The sequence below is a fragment of the Haliotis asinina genome, chromosome 6 (assembly GCF_037392515.1).
Source record: "Haliotis asinina isolate JCU_RB_2024 chromosome 6, JCU_Hal_asi_v2, whole genome shotgun sequence".
Classification (NCBI taxonomy): Eukaryota; Metazoa; Mollusca; class Gastropoda; order Lepetellida; family Haliotidae; genus Haliotis; species Haliotis asinina.
This window is the reverse complement of record NC_090285.1, coordinates 45,114,177-45,140,535: the sequence shown is the minus strand read 5'-3', so window position 1 is coordinate 45,140,535 and position 26,359 is coordinate 45,114,177. Positions and strand designations below refer to the sequence as shown.

Sequence of the window (26,359 nt, the reverse complement as noted above, 5' to 3'; positions counted from 1 at the left end):
AGCATAGTGAACTCTCATGCATGTGAGATTACACCTTTCTGATCGAGGGTCTTTGAGTCTTTGGTCCTTTATCAGGAGATACGCTGAGACAGCAACAGCTGCGAAAATTAATTGTATATATTGTACTAAAAATACAATAGTTTGTGAAAGTGCGTGCTAGTGTCGGTATGGTTAAACCTGCAGCATGAGTGAGTGAATTGAGTTTAATGACGCTTTTAGCAACATTCCATCAACATGCTGTTGGGGCAGCAGAAATGGGCTTCACACACAGAGCCCATGTGGGAATCGAACCCAGGTTTTCGGCCTTAACTGCCGGACTACCCACTGCATGAAGCTGTGGACAGTTTTGCATTTTGTGTAAAATAAACAGACATAACAAACTTTTTTGAAGTTTTAACCATTTTATTCTTAGCATGCTAGCTGTTATTACAAATACATTACACGACGCCTTTACACAATGCCCATCCTTTATTGAAACAACACGCTTCGAGTAATGTTCACAAGAGACGGGCTTATCATTATATCACATGTCTTCGGAGATTATTAATACAAAAATCACATATATCTCGGCAATAAATAAATACAAAGAGATACTATATACCGCTTGTGCCGACCTTACTGGCATCTACAACCTACGGGGATAAATAGAAACACTTCCACATTGAACATACCGCATTCAACTGCGCTAACCGCTTGTATTGCACCAACTTAACCACCGTCAGTCGACACAACGAGTTAGGTACTATTTTAGATATGTAATCATGGCTTTTCTGAGAGAATCTGGTCTTCTCTCTGTTTATCAGCCAAGCCATTTAGACATTTCGCCATAAACAACATGTATAAAAGATACAACCTTGTTCTAATATGCGCGTTGTTGCTAATGACCGTCTTTCTTTGAAAAGCTGTTTACAAAACATGGACAAAATTAATGTTGTTTTTTCTAAAACTGTTTTCAAAATTACTAACGTATGTATTGACAAAAGTCCTGAACACTTGTAATGATCTTTTAAGTCCCAATACTCGAGTTGAGTAGTTCCGGTTTACAGGATGAACAATTACAGAAGGAAAGAGGGACAGAATTGTTCTATAAGTTTCATGTTGGTACGATTAAAAATAGAACCATCAAGTACAAAAGGTGTTATAAAAGTGAAATACCAATATAGAAGAATAGCAAAATACATATCCATAAATATATACGCTGTTTGAGCGATGTTACCGCCTGCGCATGAGCGGAAATGAAGGCAAGACAAAAATGCCACCGAACTTTACAAATACAGACGCAAGGCGCTTGGCATAATGAATAATAAAACAACAAAGCAAAAATATGAGCTATATTGTAGTAGAAAAATAATCCTCTACACAATAAAGCAGAATTCTATATCTGAGAAAATACAACCTTTTGACTTGAAACTTTAATCAGACGTTGAAGGAGGCTTGGGTCTAATGATATCATAATGGTAATCATTTTCGTCAGCTGATTGACCTTTGGTCAGATGCATATTAATGTAGCTATTGGTATATTCTAACAGTATCGCTTTAACCACTTAACTAATTGGCGGGGCAATTGGTGTTGGTGGAAAGGCGTACTTCTTGGCTAGCAGTGGGAGGTTCATCGTAATTGTAGGCCTTAGACTCAGTACCTGAATATATGTAATATTGATAGTAAATAATGAACCCATTTCAATCGAAAAATGTGGTTCAGGATCGTGAGAGCTCTACATAAGAGCCACTGAAAGCTATTTTTAACCTGGAACATTTTTTGACAGACGTGTGCGTTATAATAGGAGCAAAAGGTTGTATTTTCGCAGCTATAGTTTACTGAGACCAGGTGCCTCCTGTAACTAATGATGACGTCACTTTTGGTTCGTGTCAAAGGCGCCGAACCTATATTTACAATATAGGTTGTAGAATAAATTACAGTTGATTAGAAGCAGCGACTATGAAGAGCTTACATTTATAACACATCCAATATTACACCAGCGACAAATAAAAGCGTATTCGTTGAGTTAGTGTAATAATCAAATGCTCCTTGTAATAACATATTATAACTTTAGCTTTACTTGCATAAGAATCTATTGCATATAAGCATTGTTACTCGAACACATTGTAATCTTGAAGTACGTACTGTAAGCATTCCTGACACTAACGTAAAGAGAGCATTGACATTTATTCACAGTTATCTTTGGCTGGAGAATATCTAACTTGGAGGAAGATCATTGGTGTTTCATACATATATATTTTGGCACTGACGTCACCGATTCAAGCAGTGCGCATGCTTGAAAAATAATCGATAACACGACGACTCACATCAGCCCGGTAAAACAATAGACATTTTCATACCGATGATGTACGGATTTAGCCGGTGACTGCCGACTTCTGTCACGTGATATATCTGCATCTTGAAAGGTGACGCTTAGAAACGATGAATGTCACGTGATACTTTGAAGAACCGACTCTGTATAAAAATGTCTACTGCTGTCATATAAACGTCTTTTTTAATAGACATACAAACAAAACTGTGACTACAGAAATGATGTTCAAGGGCTCATGTAAGAGTGACATTTCAAAATGATATCCGTATATAAGTACTGGTAAATTCAAAATGGCGGCCTGATCACCGTACTGGTTGAATCAAAACGGCGGCCAATGGTTTTGAAGATGGCGGCTGCACAGATACACTGGTTGGATCAAGATGGCGGCTGCCTGTACAAGAGGTGAGGGGTTAGCTTACAAGATGGCACATGATGATGATTTGTTCCCCTTTCCTTTCTGGAGCTCCTTTTCCAGCTTGATGATTTCCTGTACTCCTGTCACCATCTCTTGGACGGCCTGGATCTCAGACAGACCAAGTCGACGCTTGTTGGAGATGTCGTAGACACCGCCCTCGCTCTCGGTGTGCTCGCCGTGGATACCTGAACAACATCGAAGACATGTTCTTTACAGAAATAATACTAATGGACGTCTATAAAGAGCCTGTATCCACGCTCTTGTGCAGGGGTGAACAGATATTTCTTAAAGGGGTGGATGGATGTGTGAAAAAAGGAGGGTGCAGATTTCATTTACATCCGTTTTCGCTAGGGTTTCTAATAAACCTTCAGGACAAAAAGAGAAAGGAATTGGGGCACATCCCCATTTGGTTGGACCCGCTTATGTTGTGCATGCTCAGAGCGCCGAGAAATAATTACCCCGGATAACCAAAGCTCACTTTGGTGCTAAAGGGTTATTAGTCGGACTTATCCCATCGGGTACCCATTCACTGCTGGGTGAACAGATACTATTATGAATAAACTTGTGCTTCTTTATTGAAATTCATAGCCTTACAACAATGCTAGTATTTCACCCACCTCTTGCTTGCAACTTGTATTTCTCACAGATGTTCTTGAAGTCTTTCTTGGCGGCAAGTTTGGGGATCTTTATGTGGACGGACGCACGGAGGGTGGTGCCCAGGTTGGAGGGACAGAAGGTCAGGTAGCCCAGCCGCTCGTCCCTAGCGAAGCTCAGCTTCTTCTCCATTTCTTGTATAGCCTGGGGAAACAGGGATTACCTTCAGTGCACACCCAGGCGTACTGATATCAAAATCGTAAATATCCTTGCAGAGTTGCGTCCCTTTGTTGTACCAGAGTCGGGAACAACCGTGGTGTTGGTAATAACCCTTAATGATATATTTTCTGAGGCAGTTCTAGCGGATTTTACCAGTAGGATACGGGACCACCAATACGAGCTTACACGCTGTATATACATTGCAAGCTTAAGGTATGTCGAACCCAACTGACAGTAGACAGTAGACCATCAGTGGAGATGTACTTACCGACACTAGCCGTTTATAGACAGCTCCGATGTCTCCGCCCTTCTGCATGGAGATAATCCTAAGATGGTCCTCCTCGTTCACCCACACAAGGAAGGTCTTATCGTCGTTGAAGTAGATGCCTCTCCCAGTTGGCCAGTCGTCGTAACCACGGGCTGCCTTCAGGAACCTACAAAAATCCAATTACAATATTGAACAAGTACATTCAACACCAAAGAATAATCTATTAAAGCATTTATGAAAAGGCTAAACATTATGCATTTTGTTACATAACGCCATTCAAATATGAATATATGCCTCATCTGCACCATCCATTTATGAAAAAAGTAAAAATTATAACTATGCACCAAAACGAAAACCACGTTAGCCCCACCCACTCTTCTGCATATTTCTATGTTTTTGTGGTTAGCCGTCTGTGGGAGTGACGTCATACCCCAGAATCCGCTCAGTGGGGTAACATTTCAGTAGCGTATACGCCATCGATACGAAGCGCAATATTTTTAATGAAGAGTTGTTGTGATTATGTTTGGGAAACTTCACATCGAGTTTTTGATGATGATCCAACTGTGTAAACATTTCACGCCACAACAACAGAAGTCACCTGTCATGATCGTTAAACAGGAAGTGATCCTTGGTGAGCTGCTCTTGCATTTCCGGTGTCATGCCCGTCAGAGGGTGGTAGGAGCCTTTCAGCTCCCCTTCCAGGGATCCTAGAACTTCCTGACACTTCTTCTCCATAGCCTCGCGGTCCTGGGGACATGGGCAGGTGATATGACAGTGTAACATAGAGCAATCAAGGATATAAGCATAAGTGTCTTTGGGTTCTAAGTGAAGTCACAATGTCGTTAAACGTGTTATTTTGTTGTACTCAATTACTTATAAATTAGCCACATTTACCCTTCTCCAAGTGTTTGATCGCATCTTGGATCTAAACAAGGGGTGAATGGAATGTTTGAATCAGTGTAGGCATGTTACGTATGGAGAAGACACCAACGTGTCTGTGCTGCCGCCATATTGAAAGTACCAACGCCATTTTAAATGCACTAAGTTTTCTGTATCAAATGAGGTAATGCATATTTTCCTCTGTCTGAGTCTTGTATCCTGTCTCAGAGTGAGTGTGTGTTTTTCAAAATATTAAACACCCTCTGATCTATGATTTAGAGGTGTTCTTAAAGGATGAACCAGCGCAACGTTAATTAACAAATACACCCCGAAAATATCTGAGCTCAGTCGCCATATCTGTTGTTAACAGCACTATCATTGAAACAGGAACTTGAAGTATCTCCACATCTGATAATAAAACGATGAAAATACCAGCTGATTTGGGGTTCAGTTATTACGTAAAGTGTCATGGCGTCCCGCCATTCATCAGTGACAGCTGCAGCTTCAAGAACCATGATCTTATCTATACCACATCCCAGCATCTCTTAACCTCCCAACGAGAAGAAAGGATGTGCCGTGTATTTGCTTACCTCTTTTGTAAGAACAGGGGGGAACGCATACTCTTTGTGACTTCTTCCAACGCGGATCCTGGTGGAAACGATGAGTTCGCCTTCGGGGTCAAGATCAGAGAAACCCAAGTTTTCGATGTCGCCGAAGTTTGACGGCGGGTGGGAGATCGGCTCTTTGGTTGACAGCTTGTGGTAGTCCCGGATGACTGGGTCAAAGATTTCAACAAATGTGTTGTAGGATTCTGGGTCAGCTGCGTAGATGCCCACTCCACTGTCGAGGTTCTTAACTCCTGGTAGAAGGGTGGAGAGACATTCTGTTAGACATGAACTTACACAAGGGCCACTAGCAATGAAATTAAACTAAATGAAATAATGAGTATCCCTAACTTCCCAAGTGCCTTCCTTTATTTATGATCATATTGATGATGATGATGATGATGCTGCTGCTGCTGATGATGATGCTGATAATGATGTTAATGATCATAACATTGACGATAACAGTTTTCCACGACTAATGGAGCCATTTACCAAGCGAATATGCTGTTAGCCTACATCATTATTACTCTGGTCGGTGTATCAGTATTTTTAGAATTTCATTATCAGCTATTTGGTATATAAATTTTACAACCTACAATGTGTACCTTTTCAGACGCTGAAAGGCATTTGACTACATAAGCACCCAAACTACCGGGTGCCCATTTACTGCATTCAAAATTCTTTTGTGCTCTAGTTTCTCATTCTAGAAATTATACCGGGTGTGTAAGTATTTGTAACGCTCGTAGCTAGGGGTATCAGTTCTAAACATCACTAACCATGTACGTTATTTCGGACAAAGGGGCGGTCGGATTGCCCACTGGTTAAAGCGTCCGCTCGTCACGCCAAAAACCCGGGTTCGATTTCCCACACGGGAACAATGTGTGAAGCCCATTTCTGGTGTTTCCTGCCGTGATATTGCTGGAATATTGCTAAAGGCGGCATAAAACCATACTCTCTCACTCATTATTATCGGACAGTAGCATACAACTAGCCTACAGTTCAGTGTGTCATGAAACAGGCGCGTGTTATCTTGAGGTGACCTAACGCTTAGCAACAAAGAAACCTGACGACCAGGCCCCGAATTCAAGTGCTTGCTCAGAACCTTACCAGATTGCCAAGGGAAAATATATTTCGATTTAATAACATTCAGAGAGTTTGAGCTCCTCTTAAATACGGAAAGAAACTAGACTATTTTGCTTCGTTCTTTTCTTTACCTGACATAATACAGTCTGCAAGTGTGGCATTATGGGACGTCTTCTTGTCCTTGCACTTTTCAAGGACGTCCTTGCTGAAGTATTTCTTCATCAATGACTTGCAGTTTTTAGCCTTGGTCACGTGGTCGTACATTGCCTCCAGACTATCGGGGCTCCTGAAGCACAGAAACGTGACAGACAGGGTCACAGGAATGGCTACGCTATTAATCAAGTATTCGTACACGACTGAATGTTGTTTTACGTCAAGCTGCATCGCAGTCTGAAAGCATTAGATCCTACCAACAAACCAGTGGTAGACGGTATGAACAACTCAGTTAAACAGCCAGGCAACCAAGCAAACTCTCACCATGTCAGTTCCTTCTCTAGTTTTAGGATCTCCTTCACGCCGTTGTACATTTCAGTAACGGCTTGCGCCTCCGACAGACCAAGACGGCGCTTGTTGGAGATGTCGTAGACGCCACCCTCGCTCTCGGTGTGCTCGCCGTGGATACCTAAAAACCCAGGAGATTTAATTTAACAAAATTAACATGGTGAGTGCGTTTAGTTTAGTTTTACGCAACACTCAGCAATATGGCGGTGGTCTGTAGGTAACCGAGTATGGACTATACAGTCTAGTAATCAGCAGCATGAGCATCGATTTGCACAACTGGAATACGATGACACGTGTCAACCAAGTCAGAGAGCTTGACAGAGCCGATCCCGTCAGTCAAACCTTACGTCAAGCATACAGATAAAAACAACATAGACCGAATATGGAAGACATACATTGCCGCATAAATACATTTGCCTTTGATTCGTTAATTACCGAAGGTAAAATGCTATTTTTATATACTACTAAAGAAAGTCAAGGAATACAAGAATTCTTCATATAATATGATCAGGGTGTCTAGTAAACCTATTGACAGATTACGTATGTTTGAAACACAATAATCTAAAGCTTGTATACGACTCAAAGAACGTAGAGAACAACTGTTGGTACTCTGTTCACAAATTCTTTCATGTTCCCATTTTCCATATCACTGTAGTTAACTTATCCCTGACAAATTAACTATTCCCACACGACGTCATTTTTTCACAGATGCACATGTATCGTAAGCACGTGGCATCACGCCCGGGCATATACAACCCTTGCATACGACTAGATTTTCCATCCATAGCCTCTGAATTCAATGGACGAGATATTACGTCCGGTTTTTCACAGTGTTTCCATATGGGGGACGGGATAACTCGTCTACTCATACTAAACGTATTTCACAGTTTTTTAGCCGTATATCCTTGGGGACAGTGCAGTATATAGAAATTACTTGATTATCTCCCCTGGCCAAAAAAACCCCTGCTATATGATCTTGACGTTTGGCGAAAAATTCATAGGACTGCAAGCCAAGTTCTATCTGCCATATGTGAGTAGCCGTTACGATGTTTGACGTTTGATTGTTAGCAATGTTCTTTGACTGTTGACTGCTCTTGTAACTGTTACCACGGGTAACACTAGCTTCAATCGTTCTTTGAATGTCATGACGCTATAGTTCTAGGAGATGACTCTTCAATCTACTAAAATATGCTTCTTCTTCCACTGTAGTGTAATCACAGTATTGAAAACAATTGTCACAATTACCACACTGCTGTCTGAGTTCAATTATGTTTCTAGTTTTACAAAAATCCCTGTATTTCCAATGTTTCTGGGCTAAAGACGGCCGAATGTTTTCTCTTTAGGTCTGGAATATTTCAATAAAAGTGAATGATGATGTTTTGAAAAAATCAATTCATATGGATTTTGATGTTATGCTCCTCATGGTTCACGTCAACCGTTGTAACCATGGAGACATGATGTCACGTCCCTCGTATGTAAGTGACATGTTGCTAAAAATAGTCTCGAACTGGAGGGTTGTGACCCCTCAGACGTGGTATCTCGTCCTTCGAATGGAAAGAGCTAACTACTCTTGATATAAAGTATACGGGGTTCCACAGCTTGGTTTGAGCAGTGTACATGGTGTATCAATGGTTAATAAAGGATATCAGTTCGGCTTTGCAGCTTTTCCACGAAGGGGTTTATCGGACCATCCAAAATTGCTTTGATCATCGAGGATGGTATCAGATTCTATATGTTTCTCACCTCTGGCCTGAAGGTTGTATTTGTCACAGATCTCCTTGAAGTCGGGCTTGGCAGCGACGGCTGGGATCTTGATATGAACAGATGCTCGGAGAGTGGTTCCAAGGTTACTGGGACAGAACGTCAGGAATCCAAGATGTTCGTTCCGGGCGAATTTCAGCTTCTGCTCCATGGATTTGACAGCCTGGGAATGGATATTTATTGTAAAAGGAGATGTACATACTTGAAAACGATACAAGAACTTGTATAGAAACCTCGTGCTCTAGAATTAAAGAAGTTGTCATCCACATATACTTGTTCTTTCTGATTTCCAGCTTCTAAATATGTGATCCAAAGACGTCAAAGATGACATGTCGTGTCATCATCACTGCTGTTCTGACATGGTAGTCCATGCGTTCGGTAGCCTAGTGGTTCACGCGTTCGTTCGCCACACCGATCCCTTTTATTTTCCCATTACCCCGATATAGAGGGAATATTGCCAGAGGTTACGCAAACCAAACTCACTTCCTCAAGCCTCGTTTCCTTATGATAAAGGTGTCATAACAATTTATCGTAAGTCAAAACAAGGTCTACCAACCGGTATTGGTCATAGAGTTCAAGGTCGACATGGACAGGCTGAATAAGTTTATATCACTTTCTGATGGTTCTCAGTGGCGCTGATTGACAGCGTCAGCTGCTTATAACCGTTATTGCTGGTGTCGTAATACCAGTTTGTCAGATAATAAAACCACCAAGTATATTTGCCCGTATTTATCTGTTTCAGGGTTACGTTGAGTCGTAATCAGTCTTCTGAATGACAAATACGAGTTTACGCCGCTTTTAGCAATATTCCAGCAAAATCACGGCTCGGGACACCAAAAATGGGGCTTAATACATTGTGGGGAATCAAATACGTGCCTTCAGCCTGATGAGCGAACGCTCGAACCGCTGGGCTACCCCACCGCCCCTTGAAAGGTGTAGATGTAATAATGAGTATCTACCGTTACTAGACGCTTGTAGACGGCTCCCAAGTCGCCGCCCTTCTGCATGGAGATTAGACGGAGATGGTCCTCCTCGTTCACCCACACAAGGAAGGTCTTGTCGTTGTTGAAGAAGATGCCTCTGCCAGTAGGCCAGTCGTTGTAGCCGCCAGCTGCACGCAAAAATCTGAAACATGTTCATTAGGTAACTTTGATTAATTAAATTCATTTCATTGATGACACTACAGGTTACTCTACACTAAATCAGAATCCATCCGTTAACAAGCAATTTTCGTCCAGAACCTTCAGTGCAGACTGAATCATCTGACAGCTATGTTTGGGTAATTTTGTGTAAGAGTTTTGTATTTTGTCACATGTACATCCACTTTTACAATTTAAACTGACCATATGTTTCGATATTTAGTACAGTCATTTGTAACTGATGACTTACACTGACTGTTACTACGGGTATTTTCAAGCAGTTGACGTTTAGTGCGAAATGTTGGTTCGTCTATTTAGCTTCTTGTATTGGAACAAGGAGTTATTTAATTGCTTCTATGCACTCTTGTACATGTAATTGATCTCTTAGTATTTTTAAAAATAAAATATAACGTCACTATGCAAATAAATGGAATATACATGTATTTGGTTTTGTCTAACCTTTAAAAAAGAAGGTTTGTAATATAAGGGAGGTAACCTATACCTGTCATGGTCGTTAAACAGGAAGTGTTCATCAGTCAACTCCTTCTGTGTTTCCGGTGTCATGCCTGTCAATGGGTGATATGTTCCCTTCAGTTCTTCAGGGAGCGAATCAAAGGCTTCCACTGTCTTTTTCTCCATCTCCTCTCTTTGCTGAATCGAAAAGGCATGAATAGACTTACAACTAGTCTGTGAAATGAACATCTTTATAGAAAAAAACAGTTCGTAGTGAAAAATATAAAACATAATGGAAAGGGGTCCTTAGACTTTCTACATTGTCAGATCCTGAAACCTTGGAAATCTAGACTTGCTTTCATGGCTATATTTGTTTCGGGTCTGTAGGACTGACTACGGCATGCTGTGCAATGAATTTAATTCTAACAAACTCGTGTTCGGCTGATCCTGAATAGAAAGATATTTAAATCAAAATAAATTTTGAAAACCCCGAACCTCTTTGGTAAGAATTGGCGGAAATCCGAGTCCATCGTGTGACCTTCCAACTCTGACCCTGGTGGAGATGATATATTTTCCTTCTGGGTCAAGGTTTTCTAGCTTCATCTTATCGACATCGCCAAAGTCGCAGTTTGGGTGTTTGATTGGCTTGTTGTCTGGAACTTTGTGGTAGTCCTTGATGACCGCGTCAAAGACTTCAGAAAACGTCGTGTAGGCCTCTGGGTCACAAGCATAGATGCCAACGCCGCTGTCCAGGTTTTCACATCCTGTAACACAAACGTGACTTTAAATATTGCACGGTGTTGACGTTGGTCAAAAATGTCTTCGTTGATCAGTATTGGTGGAGTTTGCACAAGAGCTTCGATAGTTTCGTCCTAGTTTGCCCAGAAATTCTCCAGTCAGGACACTTGCTTGTGTAAATGATAAAAATACATTACTACTGAACATCGGAAACTGGGATTCGACTAAAACTTAGTCTCAGAATACGATATAGGATAATAAACAGTAACAAATAAACCCATTTAAACTGAAATGGTCACACGGGAAATTCAGAATCTACACTTGCTCCGTTTAGGACTTAAGACCTGCAAGAAGGCCAAGGCGAAAGGGAAAATAATGTGGTTCAGGTATTATTAGACAGACTATACGTTGGGAACTGCACCATTAGGCTTAACGACCTTTCTCGGGGAAGCCCAAAAATCTAAAGAACTGAAAAAGGCGTTGCTTCATTATGCTGTCAAGAAACATGATGGCGGGTTCGAACCCCATTTCGCCCTAATTTTGTTCCGAGGTTTGTCAACACCTGTTGTTTGTCTGGAGGGTATATTAAACGCCCGAAAATCGCACCGTCTTCGTTTCCACCAATATCAAACTGATGTCACGTCTTCATTCAGAAAACTCCAAGCCCCAGAACAACTCACTCACACACTCGCTATACACAGCGATCTCATCATCGTTCCGTCTGAACCGGGCGGTGGGGTGGTTAGCGTTCCCTAGTCACGCTTAAGTCTCCGGTTCTATTCCCCAGGAGTATTTGCTTTGTTATCCACTTTTATATGTGGTATAGGTATTTTTTACCTTAGTTTTTGCAATTCACGCCAATAATTGGGTATCATGATTACATACGTTTATATAAATATCTGTAAGAGCAAAACAACAGTAATAATGATAGTAAATGGTACCATACGTCTATACGTCATACGTCTAACCTGAACTGGAGAAAGACAGTCTGTCTTTCTCCACGTCTATGCTTTCTATGGAAGCTATTATCATTATTGATATTGTTAACAAAAACTTCGTGTTGCGAGTGAACATACATCTAGAAAGGAAACATTCGAAGAAATACTGTGTTCCATATCCCCCTTTGTGAACAAGACACCGTGACGTCAGTGTATTGATATGTGTAGAGTTACATATCGTATGCAGGCTTTGACATTTTCATAGTGCTGACGAAGGATATAGGGTAAAGTAAATAGGTATGTTTTATTGCTTCGTAGACTTTTGACTTAAACGCCTCATACATGTCACTAAAAACTTAAATGTAATCGAGAGTTGAATCAAAGAAGGCTTGAAATCCGAACAGAGACGGGCCGTGTTCATGTATATATTTACGCCGTGTGTCTATTGTGATCAGTCCTAGGGGCAAGGGGTATAGCCTAGTAGTCAAAGCGTCCGCTCGTCACGGAAAGACCCGGGTTCAGTTCCCAACATGGATACAATGTGTGAAGTCCATGTCTCATGTCTCCCGCAGTAATATTGCTGGAATATTGCTATAAGCGGCCACAAACCAACTCACTCACTCATTCACTGATCGATACTTGGTACATAAGGTGAGGTGATGGCGCATAGTGGTGGAAACGTTCTCTCTTCACGCCAAGGACTGGGGTTCAATTCATACAATGTGTGACTGTTTTATCCCGATCTGAATTATTGGAGAAGACAAGGTTGAAATGACACAATGTACACATCCATGCAGAGGCTCAACGTCAGTAATACTATAATGGACGGTAGGTAACCTTGCTCAAAGTGTTCGCTCGATCCGGGTTCGACTCGTCAAAAGGGTCCGATGTGCAAAGACTATTTCTGGGGCCATCGGCTGTGAAATTGCTCCTAGTGAAATAAAACCTAGCCTTTCGCCGAGGTTGTAAGAAATGCTAAACCTATGTAGTTTTTAAGAGATAAGTGCAGATAAGCATGTTTTTTCAGAAATTATCATTTAAACTAGAAACGATAATTAACCTTCAAGAGAAATGTTTCTCTTCTATTTCGAAAGGTAAACCTGATAGAATAAAACGATGTCTCATAACAAAAACTTACCAAGAAGGTGGTCTAAAAGTACCAGAAATACTTGAAACAATTAAGTCCCAGTAAATATCATGGATCAGAAGATTTTTCGTAAATGACACAAAATTAAACACTCTTTTATATACCCGACAATCAGTGAGTAAACTAAACCCTGCAAAAATGGGACATTTGTATCTGAAGACACACTACATTCCAAAACTCATGTATCCCAAGCCTGGTCTGAATTACAAGAACAAAGTAAATACGAAAATGACCTTTTCAGCAGACATTATATATGGGCAAATCACAAGGTAACAAAAGGGGAAAAAACAGTAGTATATGATCAGTACCTAAAATCAAACGTAAAGTTTGTAATTTTCTTAAATGATGACAATACATTTCTTCCCTATAAAGAATTCGTAGAACTGTATGGGGTAAAAACAAATTTCCTTGAATATACAGGGTTATTATCTTCGAAATCATACTCGTTCCAATGTAATATTTAAAAAGACTTACCTTTTATTCCCCCTAATTTGGAAATACTATTCAAAGCTAAGAAAGGATGTAGCGTATTTTACAACAGGCTTCTTCACAACGATACTATAAACAAAAAACCGGTTTGTCAAAGCAAGTGTGAAAAAGTCAGTGAGACATCTAGTCAGTGGAAAACGTACAATTTTAAACTGTTTCGAGCTTCGTATAGTTCTAGATACAGATGGTTTCAATGCCGTATTTTACATAGGACCTTCAGGGGTCGCTCTCGGCACAAGGTGCTGTGGGGTAACATAATGGTGGTGAAAGCGTTCGCTCATCTTACGAAGACCCGGAACCATGCGATAAACCATACGCACTCAGTTACACGATGCCAAGATTTAAGACATACGACTAACAGAATGTGATGGTTATCACAAAATGCGCCTCCATTTATTTTAATTCTCTGTTGCCTCGCTCGTCTCAAGTTCGTACACAACGAACGTTTGTATTTCAAACCCAACTCAAATCTGCAACCAGAGACCTGGAATGCTCGCGCACCTGTCAGGGGTCGGGCTATCGTTTCCGGGTCAGCCTGAGATACAAGCCAGCTCATGGTGATATTCGCTACGAATTACCACCAATATAAATCTATCCCGCCGCAGCACGTGCTAGAGAGCAGCGTATCTCGTCCCCCTCCCCCGAAGAGAAACTTGATAAAGGGGTCTGAGTAACACAATTACAGAGAGCAGCCGCGAGCTGACAGACAGCACATTCCGAACTACACTGACGGTTCCGAAAAGTTTTTTTTTTTATTAAAAAAAGAGAAATTTGCACAAAATCTCATTCGTTAATACGCCGTTTTGTTAAGGTTAATGGAAGGCGAATCCAGATAAGACATCTTCAAGATGTTCTTTAATGGGTTAGGTGATTCAAACCAATCCTTTTTGCTGAAACGCCGGAGCATGAATCTTGAAGTCAAAACGGGGGTTTGTTCAGTTCAACTACGAGTTTAATTATGTCTTTCTTTATTCAAGCTATAGAACCAACCGCACCTGTGTGAAGAATCGAACCCGGTCTCCATCGTAGGGAAGAAAAGCCATAACCATACCACCACCGACCCTAATCTTTAGGACGGCTGTGTGGGGGATAGGTTTAGACTAATGTTTAGTGTCTGAATTTATATGAACGTGTTGGAACAAACAATTCCGTTTGGATTGAAAAAGAGTGTCAGCGAGATGGGAAATTCAAACCTGAAGAAATCTAGACTTGCTTCATTTAGGGCTGAGCGATAGAGAAAATACGTAGTTCATGGACTGTGACAGACTGACGTTTAGTCTCTGCATACAGTTGATATGAACAGGAATAAGCAATTCAACTTAAATTGAAAAGAACATCGGGATAATGGGAGATTCAGAAACTGAAGAGAATCTAAGTAGTCTGTCTCACAGTCCATGAATCATAATATTTTCCCTACTGCCAGCACCCCATGTAGAGTCAAAACTCTAAATGAAACAAGTGAAGATCTCTGATCTGCCCGGGGGTCCTTTTTAGTTTAAATAGGTTTGTTTGTTACTATCAATATTATATAAATCTATATTCAGACGTACTTCATTTAGAGCTTTATCGTTGCAGAAAGGGTTGGGTAGTGGGGTAAATAATGCGGCCTAGGGACTGTGAGACAGGCTCGGGCTAAGCTATATTCCATCATGAAGAGGAACACCGGGAATAGACCTCACACACTGAAGCCATGATGGGAGTCGAACTCGTTTTCCAACAAATATACAAGCAATGGTAAACGAAAATACAATACCAATACAACACTACTGACTTTTCAATTCGGTTTGAGTGACACATATCTCATTATGGAAACAGACGACCACAGGCTTGAGGTGAGTTCTGAAGAACGCTTAAGATAAATTTGTTTTAACATAGATAACTGCTGCTAAAGCATTTTATCCTCAGACAGTTGTTTGCAAGGGATGGCGTTGTACATAGCAACGTAATAACGTGCAACGAAACCCCCTAGACATATCTTGTCTGCTATCGGCTAGCAATCAACAGGAATCCCCTGGCTTGTGTCTGTATACGCCCAGAACATGTGTGGTGAAGGGATCACCATTCTCGTCCGACATTTTTTCCCCTCGAACGATTCTTATTTCAACAAAAACACCACGTGCCCAACGCTGTTATAACATACATAAAATTTGATTCTTAGATGTAAACGTGAGCCAGCGTGTACGTGAAGTCAGAGCATCGTACATCCCAAGATGATGAACGTAAATGATGGGAGTTGATGGCAATTATTTCTTCACCTATAGTAGAAGCTGAACAAAAGTTAAATAAATACACACTGCTTTTCGTGTGCGATCAGACCCCATCAACTTTGCTTTGTCGTACCATGCAAATGAATGGATCATGTGGCCAAGATCGGTGACGCTGATGATTACGTTAACATACTGACGTCGTCGCACATACGTCTCCGTACAGATTTGTACAAGTACCCAAGGTAAAAATTGATACTATTAGGTAAAATGAAAATCTAAACTCGCCTCTTCGTAGGATAGAATGACTACATATGTCATTCGGCTCGACATTCAGCTTAGTCTGTCATACACCTTGAAGCAAATATGCTGGACGAAAACGTTACAGACATTTGCAAATTTTGAAATTATAAATAATGATGTATTTATTCATTGACACACTGATAAAGTAAGAGTTATAAAAATACCAGTGTCCCTAACTTATTTTGTCCAGTATATATCCAAGTCGTGAGAGGCAACTAACGGGGTCGGGTGATCAGTCTCTCTGACTTGGTTGACACATGTCATCGTATCTCATTTGCGTAGATCGATGCTCATGCTGTTGATCATTGTATTGTCTGGTCCAGATTCGATCGTTCCAAGACCACCACCATATTGCTGGAATGCTGCTGAGTGCGGCGTAAATCTCTACCCAATCAAGTATCAGGGGCATCTAGGTAGTGAGCGAGTATGGTTTGTTACCCCTATCGCAACACTGGACTCTAAGACGGAGTCTCGTGTATGAAGTGGAAGTGAACCCATGCATGATCACCCGACACTGTCTGCTGGGCCACTGAACCGCCGTAGTGTGATATTAGTAAAATCGTATTTAATACACACGAAGCCACTTGCAGTAAGGTTGGAAACTGAGATAGCTCCAGTTTTTTATCCGGTAATATTTTCGTATCTTTGTTTACTCAGAATCTAAATACCCTGAAGGAAATACCGACGTTTCTAATGCATTCTCAGTGAGAGGGGTGGAAGAAGTCTCACAGAGTGTCTCATGTATAAACATGATAGTGGCATAGGTAATCATCGTTTTTAACTACAAACGTGGATTTTCCTGGGAAGTGTGAGCAGTAACCTTAACAACAGTACGACAGATGATGATGACAACGACGACGACGACGACGACGACGATGACGACGATGATGATAGAGATGTAATAGACTGTATAGCAAATGATAGGTCGATGGTTGTTTACAAGTGTGGAAAAGGCTGTGGCTTACACTGCATTCACGTTGGGTTTCTACGTTCCTTTTATCTTGGCTCTTCACAACCCTAGACTTGCACAAGTCTTTAAGGTAAAAAAACTAACAGTTTAAAGATAATTTCTTAAAAAATAAGAAATAACAGACTGGCACTGTCCACTTATCTAGATTTGCGTCTCTGGAGTATTGAATTACTAATAAACATCTATTAGTCTGGCTCACAATCCCTTAAAACTGTGAATGTCCGGGTCCGGATTAATGATGTCTCCACAACACTATATGATCGATGTGCTCTTTGGTCTGCGATAAGCGTTTACCGCCACCATAGACATTCTGCCAAAATCTAGCATGAAAGCAGTGAGCTGCCTTTAACATTGTTAAAGCGGCATTAAAATAAAACTACCTCTGTATCTTCAAGCGGCTTCAAACCAAATGCACAAATAGGGCGACGCGTCGATTTTCTGTTTGTGAAAAGGTCATGTGTCATTCAGGGCAAAGAGAATATCGATCTGACAAAAAACACCATCTCTACATGCTTTAAGTCAAACAAGGACGTCTTTGATCTAATTTGGAACACAGAAGGAAACAATGGGAAGCATAACTGACATTAAAAAATATTTTTGAAGCTTTCATATTTCATATATTTCAGAATATTTCTGAACAAAGTACCCCGGTAACCAAAAACGTGAGAAAGACACTCGCTGCTATATATATAATCACAGAAGTTACTGATTACATATCATTATATTATATAAACTCTGTCAAAAAGAAACGCAACCCCTGTATTTCAGAGATTTTAAACTTTAGTTTTAGGGCGACACAGCATTTTAATTATTTAACACAGGAGTCAGACATTTGGCAGAATAATAACCAAGATGGTCATGTTTAATATTGTCATTTCAAAATTCACCTAACAGACACCAGTTTGTGGCGGTGACTGACGTTGACGTACGCGTCGATCCATAGTATTCCACAGGTGTTCAGTAGGGTTGAAGTCTGGTGATTTAGAGGGCCATGGCAAGACACTGACGTTGGAATTCTGCTGAAAGTTCATTGTTGTAGGTGTAGTATGAGGCTGGGCGTTGTCCTGTTGAAAGATCTGCCTCTGTGGTCAGTAATCGGGAGAAGGTGTGCCTGTACCACGTGGTTGATGTAACGTTGTACCACGTGGTTGATGTAACGTTGGGCTGTCAGGTTCCCTGGGACGATCACCAAGTCTGATTTCTGGTTGTATGAGATTTCCGCCAAACCTTAACGCTGCCTGTGACAAATCTGTCCACCTGTCGGACGCAGATGGGTGCAAAACGTTCGTGACGTCTCCTATACACACGCTGTCACCCATCGTGATGTAAAGAAAACGTGATTCGTCAGAAAACCTGATGCGACTCCGGTCCATAGCCTTACGTTGTTGCACCACCTGAGTCGTCGGTGTCGATGTAGGGGCGTAGTACAAGTCCAACAACTGGTCTACAGGCACGTAAACCCGCTTCTTTCAGACGGTTCCTAATTGTCTGAACTGACCCTATCCTCAAACTTGATATTTGTTGATGTACCGATCTTGAAGCTTGGGTCGCGATTGTTGGCCTTATACTTCTCGGGCGATCGTTGGTCGAATTGAAGTTGTTGTGGCGGCTCCAAAGTCGAGATATCGTTGTTTTGTGAACATTTTGTTGCCGTGAAACAGTTCCAAAACTTGAAGACGACCCGTCCCGATATTTCAACCGTGGCATTAATGACACTGCTTTTCGGCGACAAATGAATGAATAAAACGCGAAAGGGTTTTTATACACCCCTAAATTAACTGCCATTGTCATGATTTACACGTGCTTTTGTGGTTTTTTTTTGGGAAGTCACCGGGGTCATTTCATGTGTTGTGACGGAATAAGCAAAACATACACTTATGAAAATACAGTTGTTTGAATGGTAATCTTCATTAAATATGAGTATAATTTCAACACATTTTGAATAAAATTTAGTTTGGAAGCAATAACTTTATTCAAACGAATTTTTAATATCTGAGCACAGGGGTTGCGTTTCTTTTTGACTGAGTTTATGATTTTAAAGCATGGGGTATGTGTACATGTTGTGTAAGACATCTCTGTTTATGGCGTGCCAGCATTGTTACACTCTCATTCGCAGGTGATTTGGAGAGTAGGTTTATTAATATCAGTCAGTCTAACCCAAAGCTAGGTCGGCAAATCATCTTCGGACACGGCTTCTCTGGAGGATGATTCAATGTCTGGACCAAAAAAGGATCCGGTTGATTCCATTTGATTTCCAACAGAGGCGGAATATAGCCTCAGACATTCCGAAGATAGTTATTCCGGATGAATAAATTCATAGAGCGATAGACGAACGACGCAACGATCCTTGGAATATTCATGGAAGGCCCGACCGGACAGTTTCGCAACATCCTGGCCGCTTAGATAGCTGGGGAGAAGTTGAGTCTGTTAGCAAGCCGATTACCGGGATTGCTTCTGTGGTGGTCGCCGTCGCTTTGTGCTAAACCCTCTTAAGTGAGGTAATACAACCGACATCCTGCTCGGGGGGAGGGGCGGGGGGAGTTTGTTGTGGAGACGCTCAGGTAAACAAAGCAGGTAACTGTGAGAATTCTGTGGATATAACGGAACGCTGGGCCCTGGCGGGAGGTCACACTTCTACGTGCTTAGATTGGACGCCGGCCATTTGGATGCATGCTACTTTGGCCTCGGTGCATGCAGACCCATAGGAGAGACCACAGAGTATAGAGCATACAGACTAGGTGTTGAACACGTGAATATGGAACTCATTCAATAGACTGACATGTTAAGTGTTAAAAGAACCCCACCCACCCAAACAACGACGATGAATAAATAAATAAATAAATAAATAAATAAATAAATAAATAAATAAATAAATAAATAAAACAAAAACTTCACACCCTCACACCCTCAAACAAGGTGATGGTGAGGGGGGGGATAGGGCGGGGGGGGGGGGGATAGGGCGGGGGGGGCACCACGTAAAAGAAAAGCATTAAGGTAGTGAAATAGTGCTGATAAGTCACACATGAGTGAGCATAAATTTACTCCTCGTTTATAAAAGGTCACGCAATCGGAGAGTGGAACATAAACCTGTGTTCATAGATTGTACCCAAGGAATGGAACTCAGATGTCCGGACTTACGATCGAATGGACAAAGCTACCCCGCCATGAACCCTGCTCATATATATTGTTAATATAAGTAAATGAAGCTACGAGCAGAGAAGACCTCACTTGTAAATATTTCATATCAATAGATGTATTACGTCACACGTTCCCATGAGAGAGAGAGAGACAAGCTACACGGCATTCAACAAGCATGATTCTGGCACTGTAGGTTAACTCTAATTAACCTTCCCTATGTGTAATATTCTAAAATAAACACACTCACGTTACTTCCGTGTTTTAATTATGACGATAATTACTATATTTACTAGAAACATGCTTGAAAACGATTTCGTAATTATGTATTAACTTTTTGCGTATTTTAGTGCTGTTGCTCTCTCTAGACAACTAACACATATTGTAAACATGACTAAGTCTGGCTGTTTATACACAAACCTGACAACAAAATGAAAAAAAATAATCTCTTGAAACGCATCCAACCCGTGATGGCTTCCACGTACTTTCATTCGACGCACATGCTTTGTGAATATTATGGAAATGATGTACACGCACCGACAGGGTTACGAGGTCATGGTTATTTACAAGTTCATCTCTCGGCAAAATAAAGACTGAAATCTGTCCAAGTTCTACAGTTACCGCATACAACGTGGAGACAGCGGCCTTCACCTTGCATGCCTATCTGTTTGCATCAGCGCCGAGAGGAGCGAAGTCGACATTTTGTTAGAAACCACTATACACACTGAGATACCACAGCGTAGATATTCTTCCTTGATGTTAGCAGAATCTCGGTTCCGGAATAATGGGACATTGGTTAAAGTAATTGTGTTTAGTCCATACTACTTTTGAAAACAATTTTCTTAGAGACCCGTGAACGTCCGGGGTAGAAGAGGCCTTCAGCAACCCATGTACTTGCCATAAAAGGCAACTGTGCTTGTCATAAGAGGCGACTAAGGGAACCGGGTGGTCAGGCTTACTGACTTCCCAATTGCGCAGATCGATGCTCATGTTGTTGATCACTGGACTGTCTGGTTCAGACTCGATTATTTACAGACCGCTGGAATATTGCTGAGCGCGGCGTAGAACTAAACTCACCCATTCACTCTTAGACCAGCCTTCCTGCATTGCTTGTGTAACGTAGGATTTAGTCCAAAGACCGAGGAAAACTTAAGAGTCAAACCAATTCTTTAAATAAAAGGGCTTATTTTGTATTTTGTACCAAAAATGCAAAGAAGTAAGATGTAAAGCAAAATATTTTGTTAATTTTAATAGTTTGTGTGAGCGCCCGCGTTCATAATTGTGTGTGTTCGGACATACGTTTGAGTGTGTATTTGTGTGTGTGTCAGAGCGCGAGCTCTTATTTATGCACACGTGTGTATGCTCGTTCATATTTGAGCAAAAGTGTGTCTGTGTATGCATATGTGTTCGTAACTGTGTGTTTGCACACGTGTTAATGCGTGTTTAATAATGTTATCCCACTGACATATTTAACCACCAAGGAGGGTTCAATAACCTGTGGACACCACGCATCAGAGTCAGGCTGCCGCATTTACGTGTGCTGAACAAAGAAATCGGGGTTGGTTCGATAACTTTTACCTCAGTCAAATCACATGAGTCGTCTAAGCATACACGCGACAGGCGACTTTTACCGCCCGTCAATTGATGTAACACCGCCGGTGATATTGAATATCTTCCGCTTTTCGTATAACTTACATATTATTGATATCTCCTGATTGATTGAATCCCATAAATACCCCTTAACGAACAAATAATCCCTGGGAATGCGACTGAATCTATGCTCTTTTAGCTTGAATCAACTTCAAGAGTAGCCACGAACAGATCTGGTATTTCAGAGACTGCGTGTAGGGTATGTCTGTGAGCACGACCAACGCTTAGCCTATAAATATATACACATATTGATAGCATGAGAATGGAAATAATTCCATTTTAATTGAAAAAGAGTTCCTTTACAAGGGAGACCCTGTAGCTGAGTAAATGTAGACGTTTCATTTTGGGCTTCAGCATTGCAAAAAGGGCTGGTCGGAAGGAAAAGCAAAGCGGTTCTGGGACTGTGAGACAGACTAGTTCGTGAGCCTGTCTGAGTCAGACTTTGCCAAAGACGACATGACGAGATTATTGTATTTACATAAACATACTTATAAAGCACCTTTCAACGTGCTTTAGTATGCTATGGTCAAGGAACAACCCAGTCCACAGTCTGAGTGAGTGAGTGAGTGAGTGTGTTGTTTTGTAACGCCGCACTCCGCCGCAAGTTTCGAGCTATATGACGTCGTCAGGATCAGGCAAACCTGTGATTGACATCATGGGCATCCATCTTCGTAAATGGAATTCGATGAGGTGTGTCAACCAAGTCAGCGGGCCTCACCCACCCGATCCCGTTAGTCGCCTGTTATGGCAAGCATAGTCGCCTTTTGTGGCAAGCATGGGTTTCTGAAGACCAGTTCCAACCCAGTTCTTCACGTGGGAAGTGAGTGAGTGATGTACGAGTGAATGAGTAGAGGTTTACAAATTCTAGTATTGACACAGACGAGAACACCAAGAGATGTACTCATGGAGGTACCGAACCTGTGTTTTCTGTGAGGCAAGCAAACACATTAACCAAAAGACTACCATTCAGTATATATCCAGGCTGTATCATCATTTACGGGCAAGTCATTCTCCTTAAAATGATTATACATCACGATGTTGGATGGAGATTAGATTTTATCAGTAAGTCTCGTCTAGGTCTAATCATGGTCATGCAAGCTAGGATTCAGTACCTCTTTGGTACAGACTACAATTACCGATCACAAATGATGGAGATTAAATACAACTTATTGTAGTTATACAATTATACTGAGATCGTACACACGCAGGCTTCGTGAATCCTTGAAATATTCACACCAGCTAGCGCTGTTGCAGAAACGTCGTGGGTGAGTCACATGTTCTAATATCGTCTGCTCCATGGCCGTGGCCTTGGGAGGGATATCAAGGTCACATCTGCACACGACAACCAGGTATGTCAGTTTCTTATGATGCGCCATGACATGTCATTTCATGTACAGTTTTCCCCACCACAAATAATAACACACTATAGTTCAGAGACGTTGTAGTGGTCAAGAGTATCTACAGCACTCGGTGAATCATATAACCCGTTACTAACAATATCGTTCAATTGCAAAATCGCGTGTTTTCACAGATAAAATTAATTTAAATTTCTGTTAGATATTTGCAAGTAGTACAAGTAATCAAAAGAACATCGATTGACAGAGAAACAGTATGTCAAAGTAGTCGCCGCGGGGCGACCAAAGACGAGTTTCACACATGTGGACCCAAAGGGCGAATCGGGGACAGGTGATCCAAAATATATAACCACAAACCATCCTAATTTGTGTAAGAGTGGGCGAATGTGGGTTTAAGCCGCTTTTAGCTTTATTCACGCATTACATGACATGGGCTTCTATGTGGAGAATCGAACCGGGGTCTTCAATGTGACGAGTGGACGCTTTAACCACTAGGCTACCGCACCGCTTCTTCTACCTGACAGTAAGCATAATCCTATGACTACACGTAACAGAAAAGGCCATGTGTTTATAAGTGACAGTAAATGTACCTACATGTTGATCGTTTCTTTAAAACATATAATGCATAACATGTAAATTACAATTATCTCTTTCGCAAATTGTTGCTATGGAAGCTATTGTCAACCTTAAAATTACATTCTCCTGACGACGCAGATATATTTTGATTTGCTGTTCATTTTCTGACGTTTCGAGATTGGAAGCTGACATTTTGATGATCGACACACGACCTGGATGCCACTCGCCGTCACGTCTCATTATCTGAGCCAACACATAGGAGGATAACGGCACTTCAAGTTGCTGGCATTTAGGACCTGACGCTTCAAGTAAAATAACTTATTCTTCACAAGAATGAGGCTATCGATTTAGAAGCTACATGCAACGTTTACGGCAATCCCAGCTCCACACAACGTCAGATGACGGTTTTATAGGCGCCTCACCTGTTGAAGTATTCATTTAGACGCTGCAGAGAGCAATCCTCAATTTACCGTAGTAGCCAGGTCAGCACCACCTGTTTAATTTCTCATCTTAATAAGTCATGTGGCAAGTAGTATTTATAGCCAAGCCCACCCTTTCATCTTCGCTTCCTATCAAAATGGTATCTATTTAAAAGACGGTGCCACAATACTTAACCTATATACTTTAAACTATTTTCACTTCATTTCAATGTCTTGGTGTGGAAAAACGTTATAAGATGTTAGATGATAATGTTGGGGGAAAGTTTCGAGGATAAATTAACGTTTATGATACAAAACAAGAAATGGATTCACGTGCTTCAGGTCATTCGTGCTAGCATGATGAAACAATTTGCAATTAGCAAAGGCAAGTTCTTGATAAAAGCAAAATGCTACTATGAGTACGTTTCTGTTTTGTATTCCTTGTACAAGTTTGAGGGGTACAGACTGTTTTTTTTCTGTCGGATGCCGCGTGAGTTACCCTTACTCAGAGGAGACCTGAAACGTTTCGCCAGCCCACGTGACCCTCAGAGTGACGGGGAACTCTCTAACCTACTTCAATCTTTAACTTTGAAATACACTTTGGTAAAGTAAATATTGCGTGTTGCCTAGCAACGCCAAACAACGTTTTTAAGAGGTGTGATAGACTCTCTGCAATAAGAATTGGCAAACAAAGCTATATTGCTTGCAAAAACAAACATACCTTTCAACCATACGTTCTTAAGCACTGTAAAATCTGACAAGCGAAATCGCAAAAGATAGTTTCTTGTATGCAACGCCGACACGAAGTCGACACCATGTAAAGGGTTGGGAAGACACTAAACTCACAACAACATTTTAAGTAAAGAAAATGAAGGGAAGATGAAGATAAGGGGCGTTAACCTGTGTGTATAAAAACGATGAAAATGATGCTCTCTCTCTCGGGATACAATTTAGTCTCACCTTGCTATACTGGTACCAAAGTCAGAAGTGTCATGTTTCAATAAAACAAACTAAACCAAAAACAACCAAACGCTTTGCAGTTCTTGGTTGTACAACGGCTGATCTTTTTGTGATACACAACCTTCCCCATTTTTAACATAATAGCACGTGGGAACAGTAGCAAATAGTCCAATCCCTGAGTCATATGTGGAAAGGCAGCAACTTGAGTACTACACTAACTGGAGTGCGTTCTGCTTAGGCAGGTTTCTGATGAAGACTGTCAGATCATATCGTCATTGGATCACTTCTACCATGGCCAGCAAAAATACCAATCCACAAAGTTACGAGGCTCGTGGATGGTTTTAACAGCGGTCGTTAAGGTCTCGAGCGTCTTCAAGCTGTTAAAATAGGCTTGTAGTTAGCTGCAGTACATTCTGTTGCAGAGAAAGGGTATACAGCAGAGCTGTTTGAAAAAGCCGCAAGTGATAACGGTCTTACAGGCCAAGAGCAACACATTCGCGGTGGTTCGACAGAGTGAGTGAGGAATGAGTTTGCCGCTTAAAAATCATTTCAGTCACGAAAGCCTGTTAGTGCTGAGAAGCCACGATTGCAGAGTTCAAGTCCAAATATAGCTACCATGATGGATTATTTCTAAATTCGGCATCACACCGCACTCAAGCTCTCATTCATTGCGAAGGAAAGACAAATAGTCGAAGCCGTGTACCTTGGATATCAGCCCCAGAAATTCGGGATTTTCAAGACAAGTCCAAAGGACAAACATCTTTACCTGTAACTCGTTAATGTTATCAACACAAGCCTGCACGCCAATCAGTCGAAGCCTGTACATAAGTTGAAGCCTGTACATCAATCAAACGAAGCCTGTACATCAATTAATAGAATTATAATAGAAACCTGTATATCTTGTTACCCATTGTTATCAGTCTACTGTTATGTGTATATATACTACAAACCTTTAGTTTTACCCTCACTTCACTTGAAGAAGAGACTAGGATCTGTCTCGAAACGCTGTGACCTTGTATAATAAAGAAGTTGAACCATAAAGCATTTTTAGTTTAAGTCCAAAGGACTAGTTTAATCTGATTCTTTATTTCACAAGTCAATAATCTAGTTGTCGACTGTTAACATAACTGTGTACTATGTTAACACTTTCAGTTATACAAGATTCAGACCTCTAGCCTCTCTAAAATCCTTCTAGTCAGAAAGGACGGTGGGTTTAGCCTTGTGGTTAATCATTTGTTAATGACGC

General features: G+C 41.2%; 1 protein-coding gene across 1 annotated transcript in view; it reads right to left on the bottom strand.

The window, feature by feature from the left end:
* Positions 1 to 381: 381 nt before the first annotated feature.
* The window catches only part of LOC137287518 (taurocyamine kinase-like), a 43,173-nt gene continuing 17,195 nt past the window's right edge, over positions 382 to 26,359 (bottom strand). The window contains exons 2-12 of the mRNA XM_067819860.1: positions 10,725 to 10,993; positions 10,279 to 10,427; positions 9,597 to 9,762; positions 8,620 to 8,800; positions 6,853 to 6,997; positions 6,507 to 6,661; positions 5,278 to 5,546; positions 4,407 to 4,555; positions 3,809 to 3,974; positions 3,345 to 3,525; positions 382 to 2,912 (exon numbers count right to left, since the gene is read on the bottom strand). Of these exons, the coding sequence (XP_067675961.1) occupies positions 2,728 to 2,912; positions 3,345 to 3,525; positions 3,809 to 3,974; positions 4,407 to 4,555; positions 5,278 to 5,546; positions 6,507 to 6,661; positions 6,853 to 6,997; positions 8,620 to 8,800; positions 9,597 to 9,762; positions 10,279 to 10,427; positions 10,725 to 10,993 (2,015 nt within the window). The 3' untranslated portion in view covers positions 382 to 2,727. The remainder of the gene's footprint in view (positions 2,913 to 3,344; positions 3,526 to 3,808; positions 3,975 to 4,406; positions 4,556 to 5,277; positions 5,547 to 6,506; positions 6,662 to 6,852; positions 6,998 to 8,619; positions 8,801 to 9,596; positions 9,763 to 10,278; positions 10,428 to 10,724; positions 10,994 to 26,359) is intronic.